The sequence below is a fragment of the Carassius auratus genome, chromosome 6 (genome assembly GCF_003368295.1).
Source record: "Carassius auratus strain Wakin chromosome 6, ASM336829v1, whole genome shotgun sequence".
Classification (NCBI taxonomy): domain Eukaryota; kingdom Metazoa; phylum Chordata; class Actinopteri; order Cypriniformes; family Cyprinidae; genus Carassius; species Carassius auratus.
The window spans coordinates 17,722,928-17,746,545 of record NC_039248.1 but is presented as its reverse complement, the minus strand read 5'-3'; the positions used below and the strand labels follow the sequence as shown (position 1 = coordinate 17,746,545).

Genomic DNA, 23,618 nt, shown 5'->3' with positions numbered 1-23,618 from the left:
GTTAACCACCATTTATTCGGATAATTTTCAAAATATTACTGTTATTGTGTCCTGAAATGCAATTTTAAAAGTATTTCAGGCGAGAATGTAGTTGTTTAAAACTCAAATCTGTGGTTTATTTATAAAGACAGCGCCTATTTTTTAAAATGTGTTTCTCCGATCTCGGAGACAGTGAGCTACACGCGATCAGCGGGAGCTCAGTGCTTATGTATCCGCAGAGAGCAGCCTTACCTCGGCTAGACCTTCTGATATGTGCCGCTGGCTTTAATGTCTCTTTAGTGGTTAAACATAACATATCATTCGTTTTGGCTAAATCTAACAGGTTATCTTTGGTCTGTATTCAATTTATGTATATGTTAAAATGAAAATAAAAAAGGCAAATTTATATAATATTTCGTTTCATTGTAATGGCTGTATATATATATATATATATATATATATATATATATATATATATATATATATATATATATATATACACACACACACACACACACACACACACACACACACACACACACACACACACACACACACACACACACACACACATATCCCCTTGGAATTATAAGGTTCTATCTACGTTCTGAGTAGTTTTGAGATATTGAACGTTAAAGTTTTTGTGTTCCATAGACTTCTGTAGATAGAACCTTTTTGTTTTTACAATAAAAAATCCCAAAATGTACACAACTTAAAATAAAACATGACATAATGTAAATAAATTGTCACAGAATAACAATATGTGAATAACTCAATTTTGACAAAAATGTCAGATAGAACCTTACAATTCCAAGGGGACGATATCCCTGAACAAAGTACATTTCTGCAGCTCATTCACTATGGTTAAATGAAAACGAAAGGAGGCAGTGGTATTTGATATTACAGTAGCCAAAGCGAGCTGACTGAAGTTATCAAGTATATCTTCCTGATACTTTACACCACGGTGGAAACACAGAAAACAACAGGTCTGGAGGGGAAAAAGTTCCTGGGAAAAAAGTTCCTGGTACAAAGTTTCCGGGTAATTTCGGTGGAAACGCGGCACAAGATATCTAAATTTGTGTTCCAAAGATGAGGTTTGGAACGACATGAGGGTGAGTCAGTATTAGGGGTGTGCACAGATAGTCGAACATTCGAATATTCGTTCTGCTCTAATTATTGGATAAATAAAAATGATATTTGAATTTTGCAAAAAAAAAAAAAAAAAAAATAGAATTCACAATAAAACTAATTTGGTCACTTTCTGTGATTCTCCACGGCATATTTGAAGAAGTAAGCAAGCAAAAAATAATCAATGAATGAATAAGAACTGCGGCCTTCTTCAGTACTTCAAATATTCCGTGGAGAGTCACAGAAAGTGGCCGAATTCAAGAGCATTGTTGCGGCATCTCTCAAGCAATGAATAAACACCGCTAACTTGGAGGATGCAGTGAAAACTTCTCTTCTTGCGTCTGCCCTAGACCTTCAGCCAAACATCTCAGGTTTCTCGATGAAAACATGAGAGAAGTAAGAAAAAAAAAACCTTTTTTGAAAATTATCAGAACATTTTCCTTGATGCGAGTGGTGCGGATGCAGCCGCCGCCGCCGCCAACGATGAAAAGAATGCAATGCCCACTCGTCGGAAAAGGCTGAGCGATGATTACAGAAAGTCCAGCCGAGACGAGTGGGAACAGTTCTTGCTGGACCCATGTATTCCACCAGATGTGGATCCCATTCAGTGGTGAAACGAAAACAAGAAGCGCTTCACAAAACTTTTTCGCTTAGCACACCATTATTTGTATGTCCCGACAACGTCTGTGCCGTAAGAGCGCGTTTTCTCCGCGCCCGACCTTATTGTTAACAGCCTAAGGAGCCGACTTTCCCTCGATCATGTTTACATGCCCGTATTTCTTAACAAGAAACTGTAAAAAAATAGAAAAAAAGTAAATAAGATTTGCAAAATTTTTATGATCAACTTTTTTTTTCTCACAAGCTTGTTGAAATGCATTATGAGACTGCATTCTCTATAAAAGTAATGTTAGAATTTGAACAAAACAAGGTATATTAAGAGATAGCTGCTTACTTTCTTGGAGTAGCCTTCATGTCAAGAGTTTGCCTATGATGCTGTTTACAGAGGCAGCTCACTAGTTTTTGAACCAGAGCCTCTGTGTCTTCTCTGCTCCCTAGTTGTGCTAAGCAGAAAACAGTCACACTCCAGTGCCCCGTGTTGAGTGGCAGCTCAGTCAGGCAGCGCAGCACAGCTCTCCCCCTGGACCATGAGAAATGTGTCCAAATCTCACTCTATCTGAAGCCAAACGGCCATCACAGCAAAACAACCACAAACTCAGCAAATCAAGCTGAATATCTGACAGGCAGTCAGTCTCTGCTCTTCCTTTTCATTCGCTTTCATTTCTTCTAAATTCATTGGTCTGTTTCTTAGCCTCACTTTATCTGTATTTAAATCAATTATACGATGAAGTTGCCAAGTTTGATGATGTTCCTTATTCCCTCTGCCCACTTAAAATTGAGGAACTATGCTAGAACTAGGGCAGAAAGTGTCATTGCGGCATTTTCTGGATGACTTAAAGCCCCAGTGAAACATGAAGCGTGTGTTTAATACAGCTGACTGCTCAGCCCCTTCTAATGAAGAGCGAAGGTCTCAAGAGCCCCACTAAAAGAGAGAAGACCTGAAACCCCCTTCTGCGCTGCACCTCACTCGATCAAACAACATAGAGCTCATAGAATTTGGAATTTGGAATTAAAACTGTAAAAACATACATAGAGTCATACATTCACTGCAAACTACATTAACACTAGAGGTTCAATGTTTGGCTGCTTAGATCCTGTACCTAACTGTTTCTCAATTCATAGTCATTTGCAATTTTGAGTGGTTAAAAAATAAAACTGCATGTGTTTTGTAGAGAAATATTGATTTGCTTGTGCTTCGGCTGCGCTCCTCTGAGTAAAAGAATGTGGTTCGATGTACTTATACTGTAGATGTACTTGGAAGAAGCATCGGTTCCCATGAATCCAAGATGGCAGCATCCAGGTTGCTTTACTTCAGAAGCTGTATGTACCAGCCAAGCAAGTGCCACTGAAATAAACATAAGTGGCTAAATGTTCTAAATGGTCGTTTTCTACTCAAATTTATCTCTAAATTTTGATGTAATACAGACTCAGACAGCGATGAATCTACATCAGATGGAAAGTCATAAATATGCAGATGTGCCTCTCCCATTTTGCATAGAGGAGCAGACTGACAGATGATAGGAGTCAGGGTGATGCACTCTGCTCTTCTGGCATATGCTATCATGAAAGCCTACTGCCAGACATCTTAAGGTCAATCTCAACATCGAGAAGCAGCTTGATTTGAGTTTATTCAAGAATATGTAAATTAGAAAAGTGCTGGTGTCCCTTCCTCTCTCCAGTGTAGCTATAGAGAGCAACAGCTCATTAAGATGCCTTTTACTTCTCAAAGGTGACACTGATGAGGCAGTATATTCTATTCATATGCAGATGAAGCAAGAAACTGTTTGGTTTCAGCCAACAACTACATCCGGAAGTGGCTGGGCCTGCCTTGTTGCTTCTCAGATGCTAATCTTTTTGGCATGAATATGTTTAAGCTCCCTATGGAGTCCATCTCACTAGGGTATAAGCAAGAAAGCATGTGCCCTTCTGGAGGTGAAGGACTCCCTGGACCCCTTGGTAAGTAGTTCCAAAATCCCCATCCGGACAGACCATAAACGGAAGGTGCTGGAAGAGGTACATCAGGCTGTCTCCAGTCTGTAGCATAGAGAGGTCATGGGGTTGGTCCAGATTGGGCGGGCCGGCTTAGGCTGGGTAACACTACAAAAGTTTTGGACAAAAGCTTTAAAAAAAAAACAGCAGAAGTCTATGGTGGTGGAGGAATTTACCAGGGTTGAGTCTCCCTGGGCAAGCAGGGCGCCTGGAACCAGTGGGACCCTACAGCGATTAGGCACATCAGCTGGGCAGACATCTGGAGAACTATATAATACCATCCTATGCCCCTTAAACCTGACTCAGTGGTTTGGGTACAAGGTTGGCTGCTCCCTGTGTGGTAACACCAGGGCAAGCCTGCAGCATATCCTCTCAGGATGCAAGGTTGCATTGACACAGGGATAATTAAGGTGGCGGCATGATCAAGTGCTGGCCAAGTTGGCTGAAGTCCTGGACAAGGAAAGGGTAGCAGCATGCCTGAGATTCCAAAGTTGACACTGGCTTCTTTTGTCAGACCAGATGACATCCACTGATTATCGGGAAAAAGAAACACCTTCTATAAACCCGGGAGTGAGTGGCAAATGTTGGTGGACCTCAAGAAGGAGCCTTCCCAAGAGGATATATTCCCAAGAGAAATAACAACAACTACCCCCCGGCCAGACATTCTCGTATGGTCAGTTGAGGATAAGAAAGTCTTCATCTTTGAGCTGACTATCACATGGGAAGAAAACATCACAGAGCCCATGAAAGGAAACATCTAAAATATTTCGTGTTGGCAGCAGAGTGCCAGGAGGCAGGCTGGAATGCTTAGGTTTACCCTCTGGAGGTCGGATGCCGATGGTCAGTAGAGCAATGGTGCAAGTACTCTGTGAGTCTGGCATGGTGGGGGCCAACCTGTGGAAGGCAGAAGGAGCTGGAGGAAGAGGCAGAGATACCCAGCTATTGGCTGTGGCTTAAGAGGAATGAGAGTGGTTAGGGGCTAACACCCTGATAAAGGCAGATGCAGGAGTGACAGGGAGACATCCCTAATATCCCTAAAAGCATTTTACTAAGAATGAACACAGGGTGCAAAACAGCACTCTGAATTTGAGATTCCAGAATCTATCATCTCGTCAGAAAGCACAACACGGTCTGTTCACAAAGCACGCATGTAATCTTATTACAGCTCGACACTATAGCGCTACAGCATGCTTAATTTTGTTAATGAAACAAACATAGTCTTATCGTTACAAACATTGTGAGAGTACAGATCAGAGGGATGGTTAGAGATTAACTCTATATTCTGGCATTTTGTTAAATATTAAGCTACTATGCACTTTCGTATTAACAATATAGTGAATACATAACATTCGTTATTAGATTTCCATTTGGTACAGAAATGAATGTACTCCAAATTTTTAAATTAAATTTACTGAAGTATGAAGTAATTTGTGGACACAGTGTTAGTGCAGAAGAATGGGGAGGATATAAAGAAAAAAAAGGCAAGATCAAGGCCAGAGAGACTTCAGAGAGCTGGCATGGGTATGTCTGAGACGGATGGACTATTGTGACAGTTAGAACCTGTAGTGCACTAAAGCTGTGACTCAGCTCAAACACAATGACATCTAAATAGACACATGCCTACAGAGCATTCCAGTCTGAAAAACATTAGCCATTTGCATCATTTCACCGTCCTTCAGGTTTTATGGGTTATAAATCATGCAGATAAGTTGAACAGAAACATTCAAGTCTAATACAAAAGTCTTAAGACACTTGGACATATCAGTTCTTTGACAGAACACAGACAAATACACACTGCTGAACTTTTAACTACTTGAAGTACTTTGATTACTTTGTGAAAAAAAGTGAACTGTCCTCCAAAAAGTTTGGTGTGAATAATGACATGAGTATTGATTCTTGATTCAGGAGTATTGAAATTGCAAACTGTACATAATAATAGCAAATTAATTGATATGATAATGATCTGAGGAAGTCAGAATGAGTATCACACCACAAGGCAGTAATGGTGTATAACAGGTTATTTATAATAAGGTTATTGTTCTTGTGGCTCAATTGGTAGAGCATTGCGCTATCAAGGGTAAGGTTGGGGGTTCGATTCCCCGGGAACACATGTTAGGTAAAAACTGATAGGCTGAATGCACTGTAAGTCGCTTTGGATAAAAGCATAAAAGCTAAATGCATACATTTAATTTTAATTTTTATTAATAAAACAGTAGTTTTGTTTTATTAGTAATAAAAAATAAAAATAAATTAAAAACTAGAAATGAAAAGAGAGTTTTATTGTTTACAGTGCTAACAGTTTATCTTCACTTACAAACACAGTACATCTATTAGCACTCACTCCTACCAGTGACTGCTGAATAAGAGCGTTTCTGGCTAAATTAACCTGATTATGTTCTAGAATATTATGAAATAACAATTATAGGTAGTCTTAAAATAATACAACGATCACAAACTATCTTTTAAAACTACAATCATTGTTTTGTTTTCTTCTCACATAATTTTACTGCGATTATATTGCAGTTCCACAGGCCACACCTCACTGATGCTGGAATTTGTGCTAAAGTTGGGTAGTAGCATGGTTTCATCCATTGGTTGTTGGTTGGATTTTTAAGATGTCTGTGTTACACTCAAAACGAGTATGAGGTGTGGTCTGTTTTGTATAATGGTGGGTTTACAGCATACATTGTTTGTTTTCACTGGAAGACTGTGTTATAACACAGTGTTCGATTATTGTCTCTATTGTGGTTACATGCTAACGTGACGTTGCTGTGCTATGCAGTAATGAAAACTTATCGTATAAAAAAGATCTCATATCTCTATATGTGTGTTGTCTGACAGACTGTTTCTGAGCACTGGAAGAGAGGCGTGAGTACATGAAGATGGTGCTCACAGAGCACGACAGTATTGACAGTTATTTGTACTGCTTTATAGGCATTAAACTGTTAAATACACACAGTTGTATGTGTCAAAATATCAGTATTTTTCAAGTTCCCCCGTAAACAGTAATTTAGGTCTTAAGTGAAAACAAACAGCTAAGAAAGAAAACACATGTAACTGTAAATTGTTTCCGAGCAGCTCTTAAAATGAAAGCATTCTAATATTCCTGCTGTCTTGTCATTCATGTTAATCAAACAACAAAAGAGAGAAAATCTCTCACGGCTCTGGACTAAATCACTTTTATAACTTTATTCAGAAGACATATATATATATATATATACTTAATTTACACAGTGAAGAATATGCAGTGTGTGTGTGTGTTTACATGTTATTACTTTATATACAATGTATGTAGAACATAAACATAGGATCCTGAGAAAAATACTAATTTTAGAAGAAATGTTCTATTGACACTTCATGGAGAACTCTTCATATATATATATATATATATATATATATATATATATATATATATATATATATATATATATATATGAAGAGTTCAGATGCAAAAACCTCTAAATGACATCTGAAATTTTCATCTAAAATTAGGATTTTTATCAAGCGCCTATGCTTAGGTTGAGTCATTTTACATTAATGGCAATGTGCAGGTCCTTTTCCAGGCTATTAAAGTGAAATAACTGATGGCATTTAGAGGCTTTTGCATCTGAACTCTTCATATATATATATATATATATATATATATATATATATATATATATATATATATATATATATATATATATATATATATGCGTGTGTGTGTGTGTTCTTGTTTTTGTGACATATCAGGACACAACTCTGTATAATGACATGGGTATGACACAGGTATTACAAGGAGAGGGTGACTTATGAGGACATAACCCATGTGCCCATTTTTCAAAATGCTTATAAACCATACAGAATTAGCTATTTTGAGAAAGTAAAAAAAGTTTCCTGTGAGGGTTAGGGTTAGGTGTAGGGTTGCTGTAGGGCCATAGAATATACAGTTATACAGTATAAAAACCATTACACCTATGGGATGAAACTTTTCACCATACATATATATTCACCTCTGCTGTTGCTAATTCAGATGAGATTGGAGGTGAATATAGGATGAATAATTACATTTATCAAATGTGTTTCTGTGATTTAATAACCACACAATCATGTTGAACATTTATAATCAATTTGGAAGAACTGTCTTCACAATTGAAAGACTGAATTCGGCCCATTATGTTTTCGAAATGATTCTTTGATGCTGCACAATAAGGGGAGGGACACTTTGAGTGACAGAATGACAAGGATGTCAAGCGGCCCGCCAGCTGCCTACCTGATACGTGTTGTCAAAGCTGTCGTACATGAAGCGTGTGATCAGGGAAGTCTTCCCCACTGTAAAAGAACAAAGAGAATAGAAACATTAAAATAGAAGCCATTTGAAAGCAGACGTCGACCGAGGAAGCCAGTGATGCCTGCCTGGGCTTACTGGATTGATTTGCAAGCTGGGGGCTGCCGGCTGCGCTAACTGAAACCTCTGCCAAGAGATCTAATCTTTCAATCGTAGACTAACCCAGAAGGTCGTCAGTGACGTTATGGAACCATAAAAAAATTATTGCATAGGGGTACAGTTTTTAAAATAAAGGGTCCAAAAGGGGTTCTTGCAGTGACGCCATAGAAAGAACCATTTTTGGTTGCCAAATATACATTTCAGTGAACAGTTCCTATTTTTTCTTTTCATAGTGTAAAGGACATTTAAAAAATGCAATAAAATAAAGTTTTTCTTTTGTTTGATAAAAAGGTTCTATTGATGTTTTTTTATAGAACAACATGTAGCAATAGAGAACCTGAACTATCTCTGATTTAAAGATCAAAAAGGATTTCTTTTGTGGTAAGAATAGACTCAATTTGTCATCAGCTGTCATATGAGACACAGAAATTGCTACATCTTACAGAGCAGCACGTAACAGTGTTTTATTTTCACATCTATATTTTATGAATGGTAATATGGTGAAGCTCCTTCATGCAAGCAATAAAGAAGTATTAAAAAGGTATATTATTTAGATTTCACTTCTTTTGAGGGAGGTTTATTAAATCTAGGGCAGAAAACAGTTTAAAATATCCCAGTAATAGCATCACAGAACCTCAACTCAGATATGAGACTGCAGTAAAAACATCAGCACAACTTCTTCTGCCCTGCTGACCTGAGATTCCCCTGAGGGGGAAAAAAACCCCAAGAAAATATACCTGTGTAGATAAATGGATGAATTTACCCACACATCCACACAGAGAAAATAACTCCGAGCTACAGATCAAATAAAGGAGAGCAGGATTTCTCATGGCTGAGAAGACTTCACAGCGAGTTGACTGGAGGCTGCAGGTCACAAGTCATTTAAATGCTAATTTTCCCTGAGACACTGATCTGTCTCAGTTAAAAAGTGAGGAGGATCTAAATTAATGGGGCTCATAAGGCTTTATCTAATGCTTTTGAGTAAATACTGAATTATGGTTTGGGCAATGGCCCCTTCCTTCCCCATCAAACGAACCATGATTATTGAAAGCAGACGAAGCCGCTGGATGGAAGACGTTTGTACAAATTGGAAGTGCTAGAGGAGAGAGAGCCAGTCTTCCATGCTATGGCTGACGCTGAGAGACAGACGCTAGCATATATCAGCTCCTACTGCATCAAGACCAGTGGGAATAGAACATCCACTTACATTTGCTTTGCTAAAGCAACAAATTTATTTAGAAAAACTGGTCATTGGATTTCTTTTTAAAATGGTATTTTCTCTAGAAAATACTGTACAACAGTTTGGGGGTCGGTAAGATTTCTTTCATGTTACTTAAAGAAGCCTTTTAGCTCATTAAGGCTACATTTATTTAATCAAATATAAAGAAAAATAAGTAATTTAAAACTGTTTTCTGGTTAATATATTATGAAATGTAAATTCATTTTCAGCATCATTAGTTTTTAGTGTCACATGTTCCTCAGAAATCATTCTAATATGCTGATTTGATACTCATTAAACATTATTATCATCTATGATGAAAACATTTGCTCTGCTTAATATTTTTTCAGAATTCTTTGATATCAAAAGAACAGCATTTATTTGAAGTCTTTAGATCAATTGAATACTTGCTGAAGATGTATTCATTTTAAAAACTGACCCTAAACATTTTTAACAGTAGCGTAGTTTGAAGCCAAATCAGAGATTTAAGAAAAACAGATCAACGTTCCAGTTAACGGCAAATAATCCTTCCCTTTCTATATTCTGTCTCTTCAGAATCCACCAAACGAAATACTCAAACTCTGTTCCTATTAGACAGAGCGGTGGATGTCTAATTTTAGTCCTGTTAAATATTTAATATCAAGTCATTTAGTGCAGCAGAGGGCATCCACCATTTTTCAGTTAATCACCTATTCCAGACAGCAGAGCAATAGCTGGACATAGGGCTTAGCGCTTAGACTTTACTGTGATAGATTGGATTTGGTGCTTTGACTCCACTAAGAGCGCCCATTAGAGGCACAATCAGATAATGGAAACAGGATAAGGAAGAGACTAAAGAAACTAAAGTATGTTGAAAAATGTAAGGGGAAGCTGGCTGTTTAATGGGAGAAGCTGCAGATAGAATAGATTAGAAATAAAATGTTGTCTTGTTTCTTTAAACCACCTATACTGTTAACGGTACATTACATTACATAAAAATGTTCAGTGCAGCACAGAGAAATCATAGAAATTACACTACCATTCAAATGTTTGGGCTCAAGTTGCTTCAGCTCTGCATCCAATGAATTACATATTAAAATATATTAAAACAGAAAACTTTTTTTTTTCAATTGTAACAATATTTCACAATATTACTGTTTTACTGTATTTTTTATCAAATATAGTTAATAATGCAAAATAACAAGTGTGTATAATCTCCGAATTTCCATTTTAATATGAAATTAAGAATATAGAACCATGATAAATGGGCAATTTTCACCTATTTTTATCTCTAGAACACCTTATGGGGTTGCAATAAAATCATTTTTAATTATTTCTGAATTAACTACTCCTTATGGGCTATTTAATGGCAGGACAACCTACTCTAACAATACTATACTGACAATGTGCCACAAAGGTCAATGTGTTTAATGAACTGTATCTCATTTCCTGTGCAGCAGAAATAACACATCAGTAGCTTTTTTTTTTTTTTTTCTAACACAATATTGAACATTCTTGTATCGAAATTGACTTTCAAAAATAAGCCCACCCTGAGAAATATTCATAATCTCTGCTTCTTCTAAATCTAAATTTTATTAGAGTACTATACTGATAAAACATGAACGCAACCGACAGCAGAGGCTTCTGGTGCAGAGATTCCGGTCTTTGATATCTCTTTAATGCACACTCGAGGCACTGCCTGATAAATGTGAGCAGACAGACCAAGAACTCCAAGAATTGAATTTAAAATGGCTTTATTTCATCACTATTACATATTTATGACAAATCCACTCATGTATGCTGATAAAAATCCTCAGTACTAATGTTGTGAAACCGCGTTTCTGGAGAGAAACAGTCTGAACTATGTAAAATGCCACAGACAATCTATCAGCAATATCAATTATGAAAGTTATGCTTATCAGTCTGGCTAATGAACTTTATTTTAGGCACTTTTTTGTATCTTATCATGCAGGAATGATTTAACCGTAATTAGTGCTTCAGATAATTAGCATGCATTATTCAGCAGCATCTTAGCATGGCTGAAAAAACAGGGGCCCTTTGAAATCTCTTATTTTTTCCAAAATCAGTTTTTTTTCAAGAATCTATTTTAATCTTAAAAATCGCATCTAATCAATATAATTAATGAAATACAAATAAATGATAAACATTTTCCCTAAATTCTAAATCAAACGACAATATACTATAACAATCCCTTTACAACACATAAGTACACATTTTACTATACAATGGTAATATATCTATGTTAAACAAAACTTTTATTTTGACGTGTGGTAGTGAAGATGTTTGAACTTCTCTGAATGTATTTAACAATAGTTCTTCAGATTTCATGGTAAAATCTCATGAGCCCATCCAAAGAACATTATGCACACTCAAGAACATGAAGCAGGAAAAAAACTGTTCCACTCACTCACATAGATACACACTGACATATCACACAGACAGTATCGGGATATGAATTTGATTAATTTTGTAGCCCTACTTTTGATGTATTCGCAAAATTCTGTGACATTCTGCATTACACAGTGAATTCTATTTTTATGAGTGCCTTCCATGATTCCGTCCATGTTTTATCTGTTTACACCATCACACTACAGTAATATAATAAAATCGAACTACATAGTGACAAAGGACATTGTGCAGAAGTGCAGCAGAAAGCAAACAAACAGCAAAAAAATTGCTGATGTGGCTATAATGACGCTTGCTCATCTCTCCTATTGCGTCTCTGTCTGTCTGTCAGATGCATGCTGTTCTTTCATCCCAGGAAAGCTCATGTTTTGCTGCAAATTCTTTGAAACATCCCTCTCAGCACAGACTGAAGGTGCATAAAAACACATGGAGAACAATTAGAGAGCCATTAGCCAGAGAGGCTGTTCAGCCTGTAATTAACAGCACAGGGTACGAGGCTTTAAAAGAGAATGGAGGAGTACAGCATGATCTACTGACAACGTCATCAAGTCTCTTTCTGTGTGCTCATCTCTGTATTACTGGTTCACAAACATGAATTTTCTAATTGGCATGGCAGATACTGGTGGCCTCCATGCCTGCTCTGAGCCATGTATAACTTCCTGTGGTTGAGTAAAACGGCGGAATATTCATAATTTGGGGGAACTATTGCCAAAGTCTGTCTAAATTCCTCCCTCTTCCCAATCCATTTCCACTTCTGTATTGTAGCATGTTTAAGTAAAATGGGATATTCAATGAGGAAAGGAAAAAAAAATTATAACAGAGATTTTGTCCATGAGGATATACAGTATAATGCTACAGTATATTTCGAACATACTGTATATAGATATATATGGAAAAATACACTAGGAAAAAAACTTCTGTTAGAGCTTCTACCATCTAACAGTAGGGGCCAAAGGGGTCATGTTATCCAGTCAAACTCTTGCCCCTTGGTTTTGTTCGTAACAGTCCTAAAAAGTGAGAGTATCGTCAGTGCTGTGAGTCTTGCCGGAAAGGAATCTGTGGCACAGCTCTCATTAAATATCTCAAATTCTGCATGTTTGTTTTTAATGAATGTCTGGAGAAACGGGCTTTCAGCAGATTTGTGCTGGAGGCTCATGAATCAAATGAAAAAAATATACCATGTATGGTCATGTTCAGATAGGAAGATCCATAATTCATAGGTTATATATAGGGAAGACCAGGGATGGCTGTAACACTTCTTGCAGTAACTTCTCCAACACAGTGATTTTATCCATGATTTGTCACGTTAATGCATTTTTCTGCTTCAAATCACCCAGGATGGGTTTGAGCATTTTCATGGAAAATGGTGTATAAAGTTATAATATATAATGATATATATCACAGCATAGATACTTTTGCTGAAAATAAGGTAGATCCGATACCAGCATTTTAAATACCATTGAAATTGAACAGCTGACCAAACCAATACCAGTATCAAATATATTAAACGAATCTGATGACTTCAGTGTCATTTAGTGTTCATTAGTCTAAATGCTAGTTATAACCTAGAAGTGAAATCCTGTAAGTTTTCGTTCTTTTTTTAAATATTCTAAATATTCTTTTTTCCCCGTGTATGTCTATGATATTTGTACACATAGCCTTACAAACTTACACTCTCAGCTCAGAAGGGTGGCCAACAAGTATAACTGTATAGTATAATTTTATCCCTTCAGCTAATTTCTAAATGGTTAGAAAGACCATCCTTAAAAATATTCTTGTTTGCTGTAACCCGACCAACCATGTCAATTTAGGACCGACTCAATTTTTGTTATTATTTTTCTGCTTTTAGTCCGACCGACTTGCCGGTTGTACATTTGCGTTAAGACCGACGAATTTTTATTTTTCTTTACTCTTCAAACAACTAATAAAAAAGCAATAAAATAATATTAATTATATTTTAGTAAGTATTGTAAATATATTAATTTCCTAGGCCTACATACAAACGAAGACTACGTTCTTTCTTTAAAAAAAAAAAAAAACCTGTGACGTCATCTGTTTACACGGATGTCACACTATGGCCTGTGCGTTCGCTTCGTGTCATACTCTCATTCATTGTCATAGTCAATGGTTCGCGCTTGGTAATGATGGCTGCGGCTGCAGTAAACAAAATGTTCGCGATCACTGTTCAAAGTCATACGTGTTCTGGCACCATAATACATCTATACAAATCAATAAAACAGCTCGACACCGCTTTAACTCGGCACGAAGTTCTGGAAAAACTGTGCCCAGATCTTTTCACATCCCTTCTCCCATCTAGTCTAAAACCGTGAACGTGTCGACTGTCACCTTTATGTTCAAAAATCTATTGCACGAATCGATTGGACCAACCAACACAAGTTTCGAAAACGAAAATAGGAAATTGATTTTAACGACCTTCTCTCGGAGCACGTACAGGTTTTTTTTTTTTTTTGGAACACGCATCAAACAGCAACTGCAGCTTCGGACACACACGCATAACAGCAAATAATACTTCTTCACAGTGTTTCTCCATTTACAACAGAAATGTGAATTCTGCCGGTATTCAGACAGTCTCATGCATACAAAAACAGATTCGGGCTAGAATCGCCTACGTATGCGATTTTTTTGTCGTTGTTGATATTTCTAATCGTAAACACATAAATCAATTTGTTTGTGGTCTATATAGCCTGCATCAAAATGAGGTTTGCAATGATGCAACCGAAGGCACAAGTTGAAGACCCAATCAGTGATGTCACGATATGTTAATTTGTTTAAATTCATACCTATGTAATCACCATCACCATAATTGTACTTTTTTTTTTTTTACATTGAAACTAGAAAAAAAAATATAGACCTACCTACCTACTTTTTTTTTTTTAATTTACTGTTTCTGCAAACCAAAATATTTTTAAGGATGGCCAAATGTTGTGTTTTAACTCACTACATATTACAACAATCCCTGGTCTCCTTGCTTTATGTTGTGTGAGTGTGTTGGTGCCAGTTTCCAGTTTTCTGCTAACACAGTGTCACATGTGTTTTATACATAGCATATGAAGGCCTCCCGATTGTGGTGATCAATGTCCCCAAAAAGCATCTAACCTTCGCTCTCCATGATCCCTATTCAGCCCAGCTTCCACCCGCCTTTAGCGCAAAACTGTTTCATCATGACATTTGGACAAATCAATTTTTTTTTTCTTCAGGGCCTGAGACCTATCGATTGCCATTAAACTCTAATTAATGTGGAGAGGTGCACTGGTCTCCCTCAGACACTGAGAATAAAGAGCGGCCCTTTGAACACTTCTCCCTGGATACCAGCCCCTACATGAAGCTCAGTAGAAGCCCCAGTCACTGGCTCATCTAACCCTGCTCTGTACAAATCCTTAGTTGTAAAAAGCCAGCATCAAAGCTGCTCGCATCTAATGCTTGCTAACATGGCCATGAAATTTGCATATGTAAATGTTTCTCCCATGGAACTCCATTAATTAGGCTTGGGTGTTGCCACAATGAGGTTAGGCATTGTTTACTGTGATTTGCTGGTTTTCACAGTACAGCATAATAATGCATGATTCTAATCCCCCACTTTTAAACGTCGACCATAAAGACCGGTGGATCAAGTTCTAATTTGCTTATGTTACAAGCCAGATTTAGCAACAATACGGGGTGCAGTAATTACCTTGATCTAAAGCCTCTCTAGAGGTAACTCTTTTTTTTGTGAGTTTGACTGCAGAAGCTTCTCTGTTTGTGCGAGGGGTTCTTATCTCAAGGTGCACATGTTAAAATTCAGGTTAGCTGAATGTCCTTTGTATGCAACAACAACAAAAACACACTTTAATAGGCACTACGAGAAGCTTTTGCTGGATGCACTGCATCTGATCCAAACACCCCTGGGAGGTCACTAGCTATCAATTATACAGTGTTGTCAAAGACAGCTTAATATGCACAAGTGCAGTGCTTGAAGTCACACAATCGAGCAATTAACAGGTTTCTCCTTTAATCAGGAGTGCCCCCTATCTGTCCGTTCAAAGGCACTGCGGTGGGGGGTTGCCATCATGAGGCCCAATTAAAACCGGTCTATGAACATCTGCTGCCTCTAAAATGCTGTTACTAGGGATCTTAACCTGCAGGGCCACACACTTCCAGACTGCCAGATTAAAGTCTTGCACAGTGCGGCTCAAATGAAGAGATGGAAAGGAACAGAAACCTCATGCTAAAGGTCAAACTTATACCTTCTGGACAAGCAGCCACACAGAGAGAACACTAATACGCTTCAGAGAAAAAAAATACAAATCCCTTTATGGGATTTTTAATTACCGTAATGATGTTTTTGGGTCAATTAAAAATAAGAATGTTAACACACACACACACACACACACACACACACAAAATACATAAATAAAAACAATCCAATCGTTTTCAGGAAAGGTTTAATTTTTAAGCCTCAACCAAGTAAAACGTATTAACATATTTCCATACAAGATGTTATGATGTTTACAAAAAGTAGAACTTTTTTATTTGATAAATTACTTCAAATGTCTTTTTATAATTGATTGATTTGTATATAATTATTTATAAATATCATTGTCTTTAGAGTCACACCACGTGACATTATACAATCTTAACTAACCTTGCCATGTTAGAATAAATGTGATATTTTAAGAGACTTGACATAATCATGAAGATCTGTAGATGTCGTCTATATGATACAGTTTGTTTTTGTTTTTCCCTGCATGGCCTTATAGTGAACAATGATTGTATTTTAATTTCATTTTAAATTGAAGAGTTTCATGTCTTTGGACCTTTTGCTTTTAGAATTCAAATTCCAATATTACCAAGAAAAAAAAAACAGGACTAAGAATTTGTGCCTAATTAAAGAAGGGTTGTTGACTAATAAAAAGTCTGCCTGGGTTATTTCTTCAGAGTTTCAGGCTGTTTGGTTGAAAATGACTTGCTGAACAGCATCAGCCCACACATTTTTACTGTGGCCTTCTGGAAAAAAACCTAATAAGTTTTCTTTTTGGCTATTAAATAAGATCCTGCAACTATTCATTAGCAGACAGATTAATGGTGAAGATAATTGGAGATGCTAATTAAAATCTTCTGCACATATGGCACCTGAAAGGATGGCTTTAATTAATTTTATCCATGAAGACTTCTGTCAAAACTTCTTCCTCTAATTCATTAACTTCAAGTGATCTTAAAATTAGCTAAATATTACCTTTTTTCATATGTTAACTTCAAAGCTATTATAGTAAAGTACATCATACTGAACTGGACCAGTGTTCTTATCAACGTCTATTTTGAAGCATACTGACCTATTAAGAGGTCAGAGCTCCAGCTTTACATGCTTACAACTTATCAAAAGATAAGCTTTTAGTACAGCAAGGCTGTTGCTGTGCATTTAAGAGGTTATTCACACAGGACATGTTCTTGAATTCAAAATCAGCTAGAAATGGATGAATGGAACATAATGCAGGTGTCTCAAAATTTTTTAAGGTTCTTTGACACAGTGTAATTATACATTTAAGTAGTGGTAAATAATACTTTATTACACTTACATTGCTTCCAATAGGATTAGCGTTTGGCTTATGATTACTTGCATGTAATTATGCATAATTTATTGTTGTTATTATAGTAAGTACATGTAACGTGTAACAAGGACACCTTAAAATAAAGTGCTACTCAAATCTAACAAACTAAAAGACAGTTATACACATAGCAATGGCCAATAACATTAGAGAATTATTTTTAGGTCAACGGGCTCAATGGAAAAGTGGACTGGGTAAGAGTGCCTATTAAAAAAAAAATATATATATATATATATATATTTTTTTTTAATCAAAATGTATTTTCTGTATTCATGATGGTTTCATATGGTTAAAACTTTTGTATATTTCTTTTTTTAATGCCTCTAAAAATGTCATATGGTGGTAATATAAAAATAATTCATAACTCCTTAAAATTTGAATAAGCTGTGCATTGTAATGATTATTTTCCAATTAGTGTTTAAATGTATTTTTACAGGGTAAAGAGTTTTTTTGTTGTTTTTTCAAATATCATGAATTAGAAATTCAGCAATTTCATTACATTTTTATTTACATTATTGACTCATAAAAGAATAGAGCCATAATCAGTCTGCAAGCTAGTTTCTGATGAAAAAGCATAGCCGATTTGGCCCGTCCAGCATGAACAGATGCACGTTCTCTCTGAAGGTGGCGCTTACCATTTCCAAAACAATGATATCTCTCAGCAGTGATCCCTCACTACAGTGTGCCAAAGAGAAAAGGCTCCTGCTTTACCCTCTGGGGCATTGCCATCATGCAATCTCACTGAGTCCGAGAGCCAATCAGAGCCCTGCGCCACGCCCTGGGACTGCTTCCCGCTTGCCAAGAGATGGATAAAAATAAACGACAGCCGGGCGGCCGTCTTGGCCCAGCCTCATCCACACGACACTGGGACGTGAGCCTAACACACCGGAAAGAAACATACAGCATCAAAAATTCATTAGAGAGAACAGGAGAGGAGAGGAGGAGAAGAGTGATGGGGCTAAGAGAAGCAGAGGGAGTGAAAGTGGGATGTCGGTCGAGATGGTAGATATGGATGTTTGTTGTGTCTGGTGTTGTCTGGTGTTGACTTGAAGGCTGTGAATGTGCAGAGACTACCAAGCAGATCTGCTTACCTTAAAACGACTATATATATATATATATATATATATATATATATATATATATATATATATATATATATATATATATATAGGTTTTTTTTCTGAAATGAATTGCCAATAATCTCAATTAATCTCACCTAACATTAAAATTGTTAAATATTTTTTTTATATTGCAATAATTTCACATGCAATCTTCAAATTAATGTACAAAAAACATAAAGATAGTCTGTTTATATATATATATATATATATATATATATATATATATGTTTAGTGGTATCTTTTTATGACTGAAGGAGAGTATCACTGATATCAATTCTGATGTCGCTATGAAACTGGCCACTGATTATAGCCATTCAACATTACAGTATAAATATAATTTTAGACTTTAATAATGAACAGCTTCTAATTTAAGTTAACTTAAAATACTCTTCACATAAACCCATCATAATACATGTATATTTAGCTATCTGTGCCCTTCAGCAAGTAGGAATAAAGTTATCAAACACCAAATTCTAAATTATGTATGCATGTTAAATTCAGTGACTCAATCATTAATAATCACACTTGTGTTTTTCCTGAATCAATCAGCACTGTTCAACAAATTGGTAGAATGAATATAAACCTTGAATGTAAATGAAAATGAGTAAAGATTTCAATAGTGTAGCTCAAACAGAATTCATGATAGCAGCTTTTAGAGGGTTCATTTTAAGCCACCCCGAAACTCAGCCAGTCAGAGGGCAACTATTGTGCACCCATTCACCTTCACTGGCTTGCCACTGAGACGACTCAATATCCTCCAAAGAAAAATGTACTGTCCGTAAAGACAGCACACATTCATTAGGGAGAGGCGAAGAAGAGAAAAGACATTAGATTATGTTCCGGCAGTGCAGCGGGTTTGCTCTTAAAAGCTCTAGCAAGTCATGTTTGCATAATTAAATCAATAATCAGGAAGCTCAGAGTATGTTCTTCTGAAAGTATTATCTTACCATCCAGTCACAAAGAGCAACAGACAATCAGCTTTTCCCTATTCTTTTCGGAGAAAAGCATTTTGTATATAAGCATCAATTTTCAGCTTCTTTTATAGAGATTAAAAGTGAAGAGTGCTATTCAAAACAGGCCAGCATTGTCTGCAATGTTTATTGGATGGGTCAGTATTTAAGAAATTCAATTCCATTTGGTGATGCTTGTGGCACAGTAATCACACACTTAGCTTTTTCATAAGTAGATTATGAATCACTGTTCTGTTTCCTTCCCAACTTATAATAGAAGTCCAACCCTACTTGCTTTCTGGACTTTAGTCCCATCACCGAATTCCCTTTGTCCTAGAAATAATCCCAGATTTCCAGCCTCTTTGATGTACTGTGAGGGTATCCTTGAGCAGGATTTGGAGGACTACTATATGTAATCCTCTTTCTGCAAAAGGAATGAATGGAACGAGTCAGACATTTCTCCATCTATGCCCCTTAATGGTTCTCAGATAAATCAAATGAAGCCTGAAGACACTCCTCTTTAGAAGAGTCACTTCCTGTAAAATTCATAAAATGCTTATTTTATATGAAAATTACTATATAACAATTGTTAACAGTCACCAATAGCGATCTGATCTAGTCCAATTTTTGCCCAACTCTGCTGACCACCTAAGACCAGCAACCCAGCATACGGCGCGACTCAAAATTTGCGACCGTTACCCAAGTATATTTTTCTTAATCTTTACTTCTCTACAGCTTATTTGTGCATCTCCAACAATATACTGCCATTCAAGTTACAGGTCAATATTGTATATACAACAGATGCCAGACACTGGCCATTGTAAAGGGCAAACATTGCATATTTCCCACTAAATAAATAAAGATGAGATCAGGACCCTTTACTCTACTGCAAACGACTCTCAGCTGAACCATTCACTCTCCACAAGCACAGTCTAATGAAGTGTTTTACCTCCATGGTATAAGGGCACTGTGCACCTCTACAAACACAAACCAAAGCAGTGACAACGGAGTTGAAATATATGACTCCAGAGGGGGTTGTGATTGCCTTGAGAGTGAAGATGGGAGTCATATGTCTGCCATTTGAGACCAGTCAGCCAGAAGAGGCTGGCTTAATGTTTCAATGTTTAAATTAGATTCCCTTCAACCACGGTGACTGCCTGACTGAAAACTGAAAGACTCGGTAAAGCCTAACCCTTGAAGCGTGTCCAATGAGATCAGGTGAGCATGAAACTTTCCTGCTGACACCAGCGGCGCTCTGATAAAGCAAAGTGGCCGCAACATGCAAAGCTTAGATAAAAAAACAACAAACAGCACAAGTCAGTGTATCACTGTCTGGAACACAACATCCATTACTTTACAAATGTAAATGATGAAACCCAAGTTCTGATGGTAAAACTCAACAACTAAAATAAGGAAAATTCTGCAAGAATACACAGAAACTAGTCTTTCAAATCACATGTCTCATGTTGTGCTATTCTAGCTTCTGGTTTTAGCAGTTAATTCAGAATGTGTGGAAGGTAAATGGGGTAACTTCATATTCTCCATTGATGGCTTCTCAGACATAGAAGATAAATTGTATGAATACAGTTTGAATATAGAAATACATACTGTATAGGCAAGCGTTCTATAAACAACAATTTAATATTGTGTAACTTTCATTTTAGACACAATATTTGTTTATTTTTGACACAAAAAAATAATGTACAAAAAAGCCCAAATATGAAACAAGCAAAAAAAGAAAATAAAAAGAAAACTGTCACCGAATAACTCTGAATGCGAGATAAAAATCATAGATTTGCAATAGAAATAGCAAACATTTAGGTCATTAATGACTTTATCAATGACTAATTTGGTAGAACTAATAGTAATTGTAACTTTTTTTCCCATTCTAGGTTATTCCATTTTTTTTTTATTAAAGTCTTTGTGATATTTTTCAACAAAACAGTTCCCAATGAAACCAAACCAGTTTCCAGAGCGTGTCACACAAGTGTGAACTGGACTTCACAGGGTATTCCGTCATTAAGTGAGATTGTAATCCGAAGGGAGCACACATTCAGTTTGAAAGGGCACTGCAAATGGCATTGGGAATAAGGGAACACCAGTACATCACTTTGCATGAAGGGGAGAGGGAAATTTACCCGCCATTTATTGCATATCACCCCAGTACAGCAAGAAATTTGACTATAATAAACACTTGAAGTAAACACTTTTTGAGACTGTGATTTTTTATTGTTGTGAGTTTAATTAGTCCCTTATGAGGTTTATACATAGCTGTTTGCAGTGAAAGTGCACAAGATGTGACAGTTACAGTGCAACTATCATTATTACAGTTAAGTAAGATAAATATAACCAAATTATGCTTATTCTTTCTCATTAAAACATCACAACAGACATTTATCACTAGTTTAGTGCTCTCAAACATAATATTTTAAATGAATTCAATTAATAATGACTTAATGTTTATATTAATACATGGGTTTGTTTTATAAAGATGTATATTAATTAAAAGTATGGTCATTGATATTACATGTATTATTGTTTTATTACGTTTTTATGTCATCATACAGATGACGCTGCACGTTGCGTGTTCTGAACAAATGCATTTTGCCAAATGAAATGAACTTCAACAGATATCCCATTAACAGAGAATTGTGCACTGTACAATGCATAGGGACCCTGTTAATTTGTAAGTGTGGCGAGTGGGGCGGGGCCGAGAGGCGTGGGAACGAGGGGTGGGGCGCAGGTGCAGCTCATCTTCAATCACTACACCTGGCCTCACTCCTCGTTCCCACGCCTCTCGGCCCCGCCCCACTCGCCACAGTAAGGTTTTGAACAAATCATTTGTGAATGATTCAGTTATTGCCACCAACTGGTTTAACAATGTAACCTCCATTTAAGAATATCTTTAAAAAAAAGAAAGAAATCACTAAACAAATGTGATACTGAACTAACAGCAAAAGGTCATACCATATCAGCACTCTCAAATGAGATTTAAGAGTGTACCAACTGAATAACTATCATTGAGATAAATGAAAGTGCCAGTATTATAAATATATAGGTATTCTATCATTTATGACACAACACTCTCATTAAACAGACATGCATGAATGTTTACCTTTTCTAAAGAGATGCAGAGAGAGGGCAGAGGAGCATTTCTACTCCCACTGAAGCTGAATTAATGATCTTCCCTCATTTTAAATTTGGCAGCAGAAGTGGCCACACATTTAATTAACAAGGGCAAACTGAGGTTCGAGCAAAAGAACACCTAAACTGCACACAGCACAACCCTGCTGAGTGTGTCATGCATAAAGGACACATTCCAAGGGCATGACACAGGAAGGATTAGATATGAAAGTCATTTTTCTTTTCTTTCTAATAAGACCCAAAATCGTCATGTCCTTTTTCATTCAACTCAAACTGACGACAGCAAAAATATCTGTCAGGATTTTGACATGAATCAAATTACAGGATGCATCCCAGACAGGGTGGTAATTATACGGAGAGCTCTGCGGTGCGATTAAAGCCCTCCTCCATATCTCTGGAGTCCATGCGTCATAGAAAGTGACGTCCCGTTCAGTGCAGCGGTGCTGAATATTGCATCTCTGTCTCTTCCTTTTTGTTTTCTTCTTCGAGCTCTCTTCCCTGACTCTCTAGAGCTAACTCTAGTCTTGTCTAGTTTGTGTCTAGTTTATGCAGAGAATCACTGCTGTTGAACTAAGCTCCATCTGTTAGAATCAACCCTGCAGCCAAGACCGTGTAAATGGCCTCCTTGTGTAGCGGTGGCCTCCTCGCCCCTAGTGGAGCCTCCCCATCTGTGCTGAACCCATCTCCTGCTCTCTGACCGGGGCACACCATCTACAGCTCATTATCAAGGTAACAAGGTGGATGAAGGTCAGTCAGAACACTTTAAGAGTGACTATCATTAATAATACTTGAGCACTGAGCACTACTTTCAAATGGTTTGTGTCAACAAATCATTACTCTAAGCAAATTATTCACTGGAGAATTGTTGGTTAGCAGTAATTAATTTGTATTTCTTTTTTTCTTTTCTTTTTTTTTTTTACTATTCAAACATTTATTTAAAAATGTATACAAGGCAGGCTATCAATACACACAATACTTTTTCATGAATATTTGTTATACTCAAATAATAATAATAATAATAATAATAAAAGATCA

At 36.7% G+C, this 23,618-nt stretch overlaps 1 protein-coding gene across 1 annotated transcript in view; it reads right to left on the bottom strand.

Moving 5' to 3' along the window:
• Positions 1-23,618, bottom strand: part of rab6ba (RAB6B, member RAS oncogene family a) — a 75,375-nt gene that overhangs the window by 35,322 nt on the left and 16,435 nt on the right. Inside the window, exon 2 of the mRNA XM_026264014.1 lies at positions 7,967-8,025. Within this exon, the coding sequence (XP_026119799.1) occupies positions 7,967-8,025 (59 nt within the window). The remainder of the gene's footprint in view (positions 1-7,966; positions 8,026-23,618) is intronic.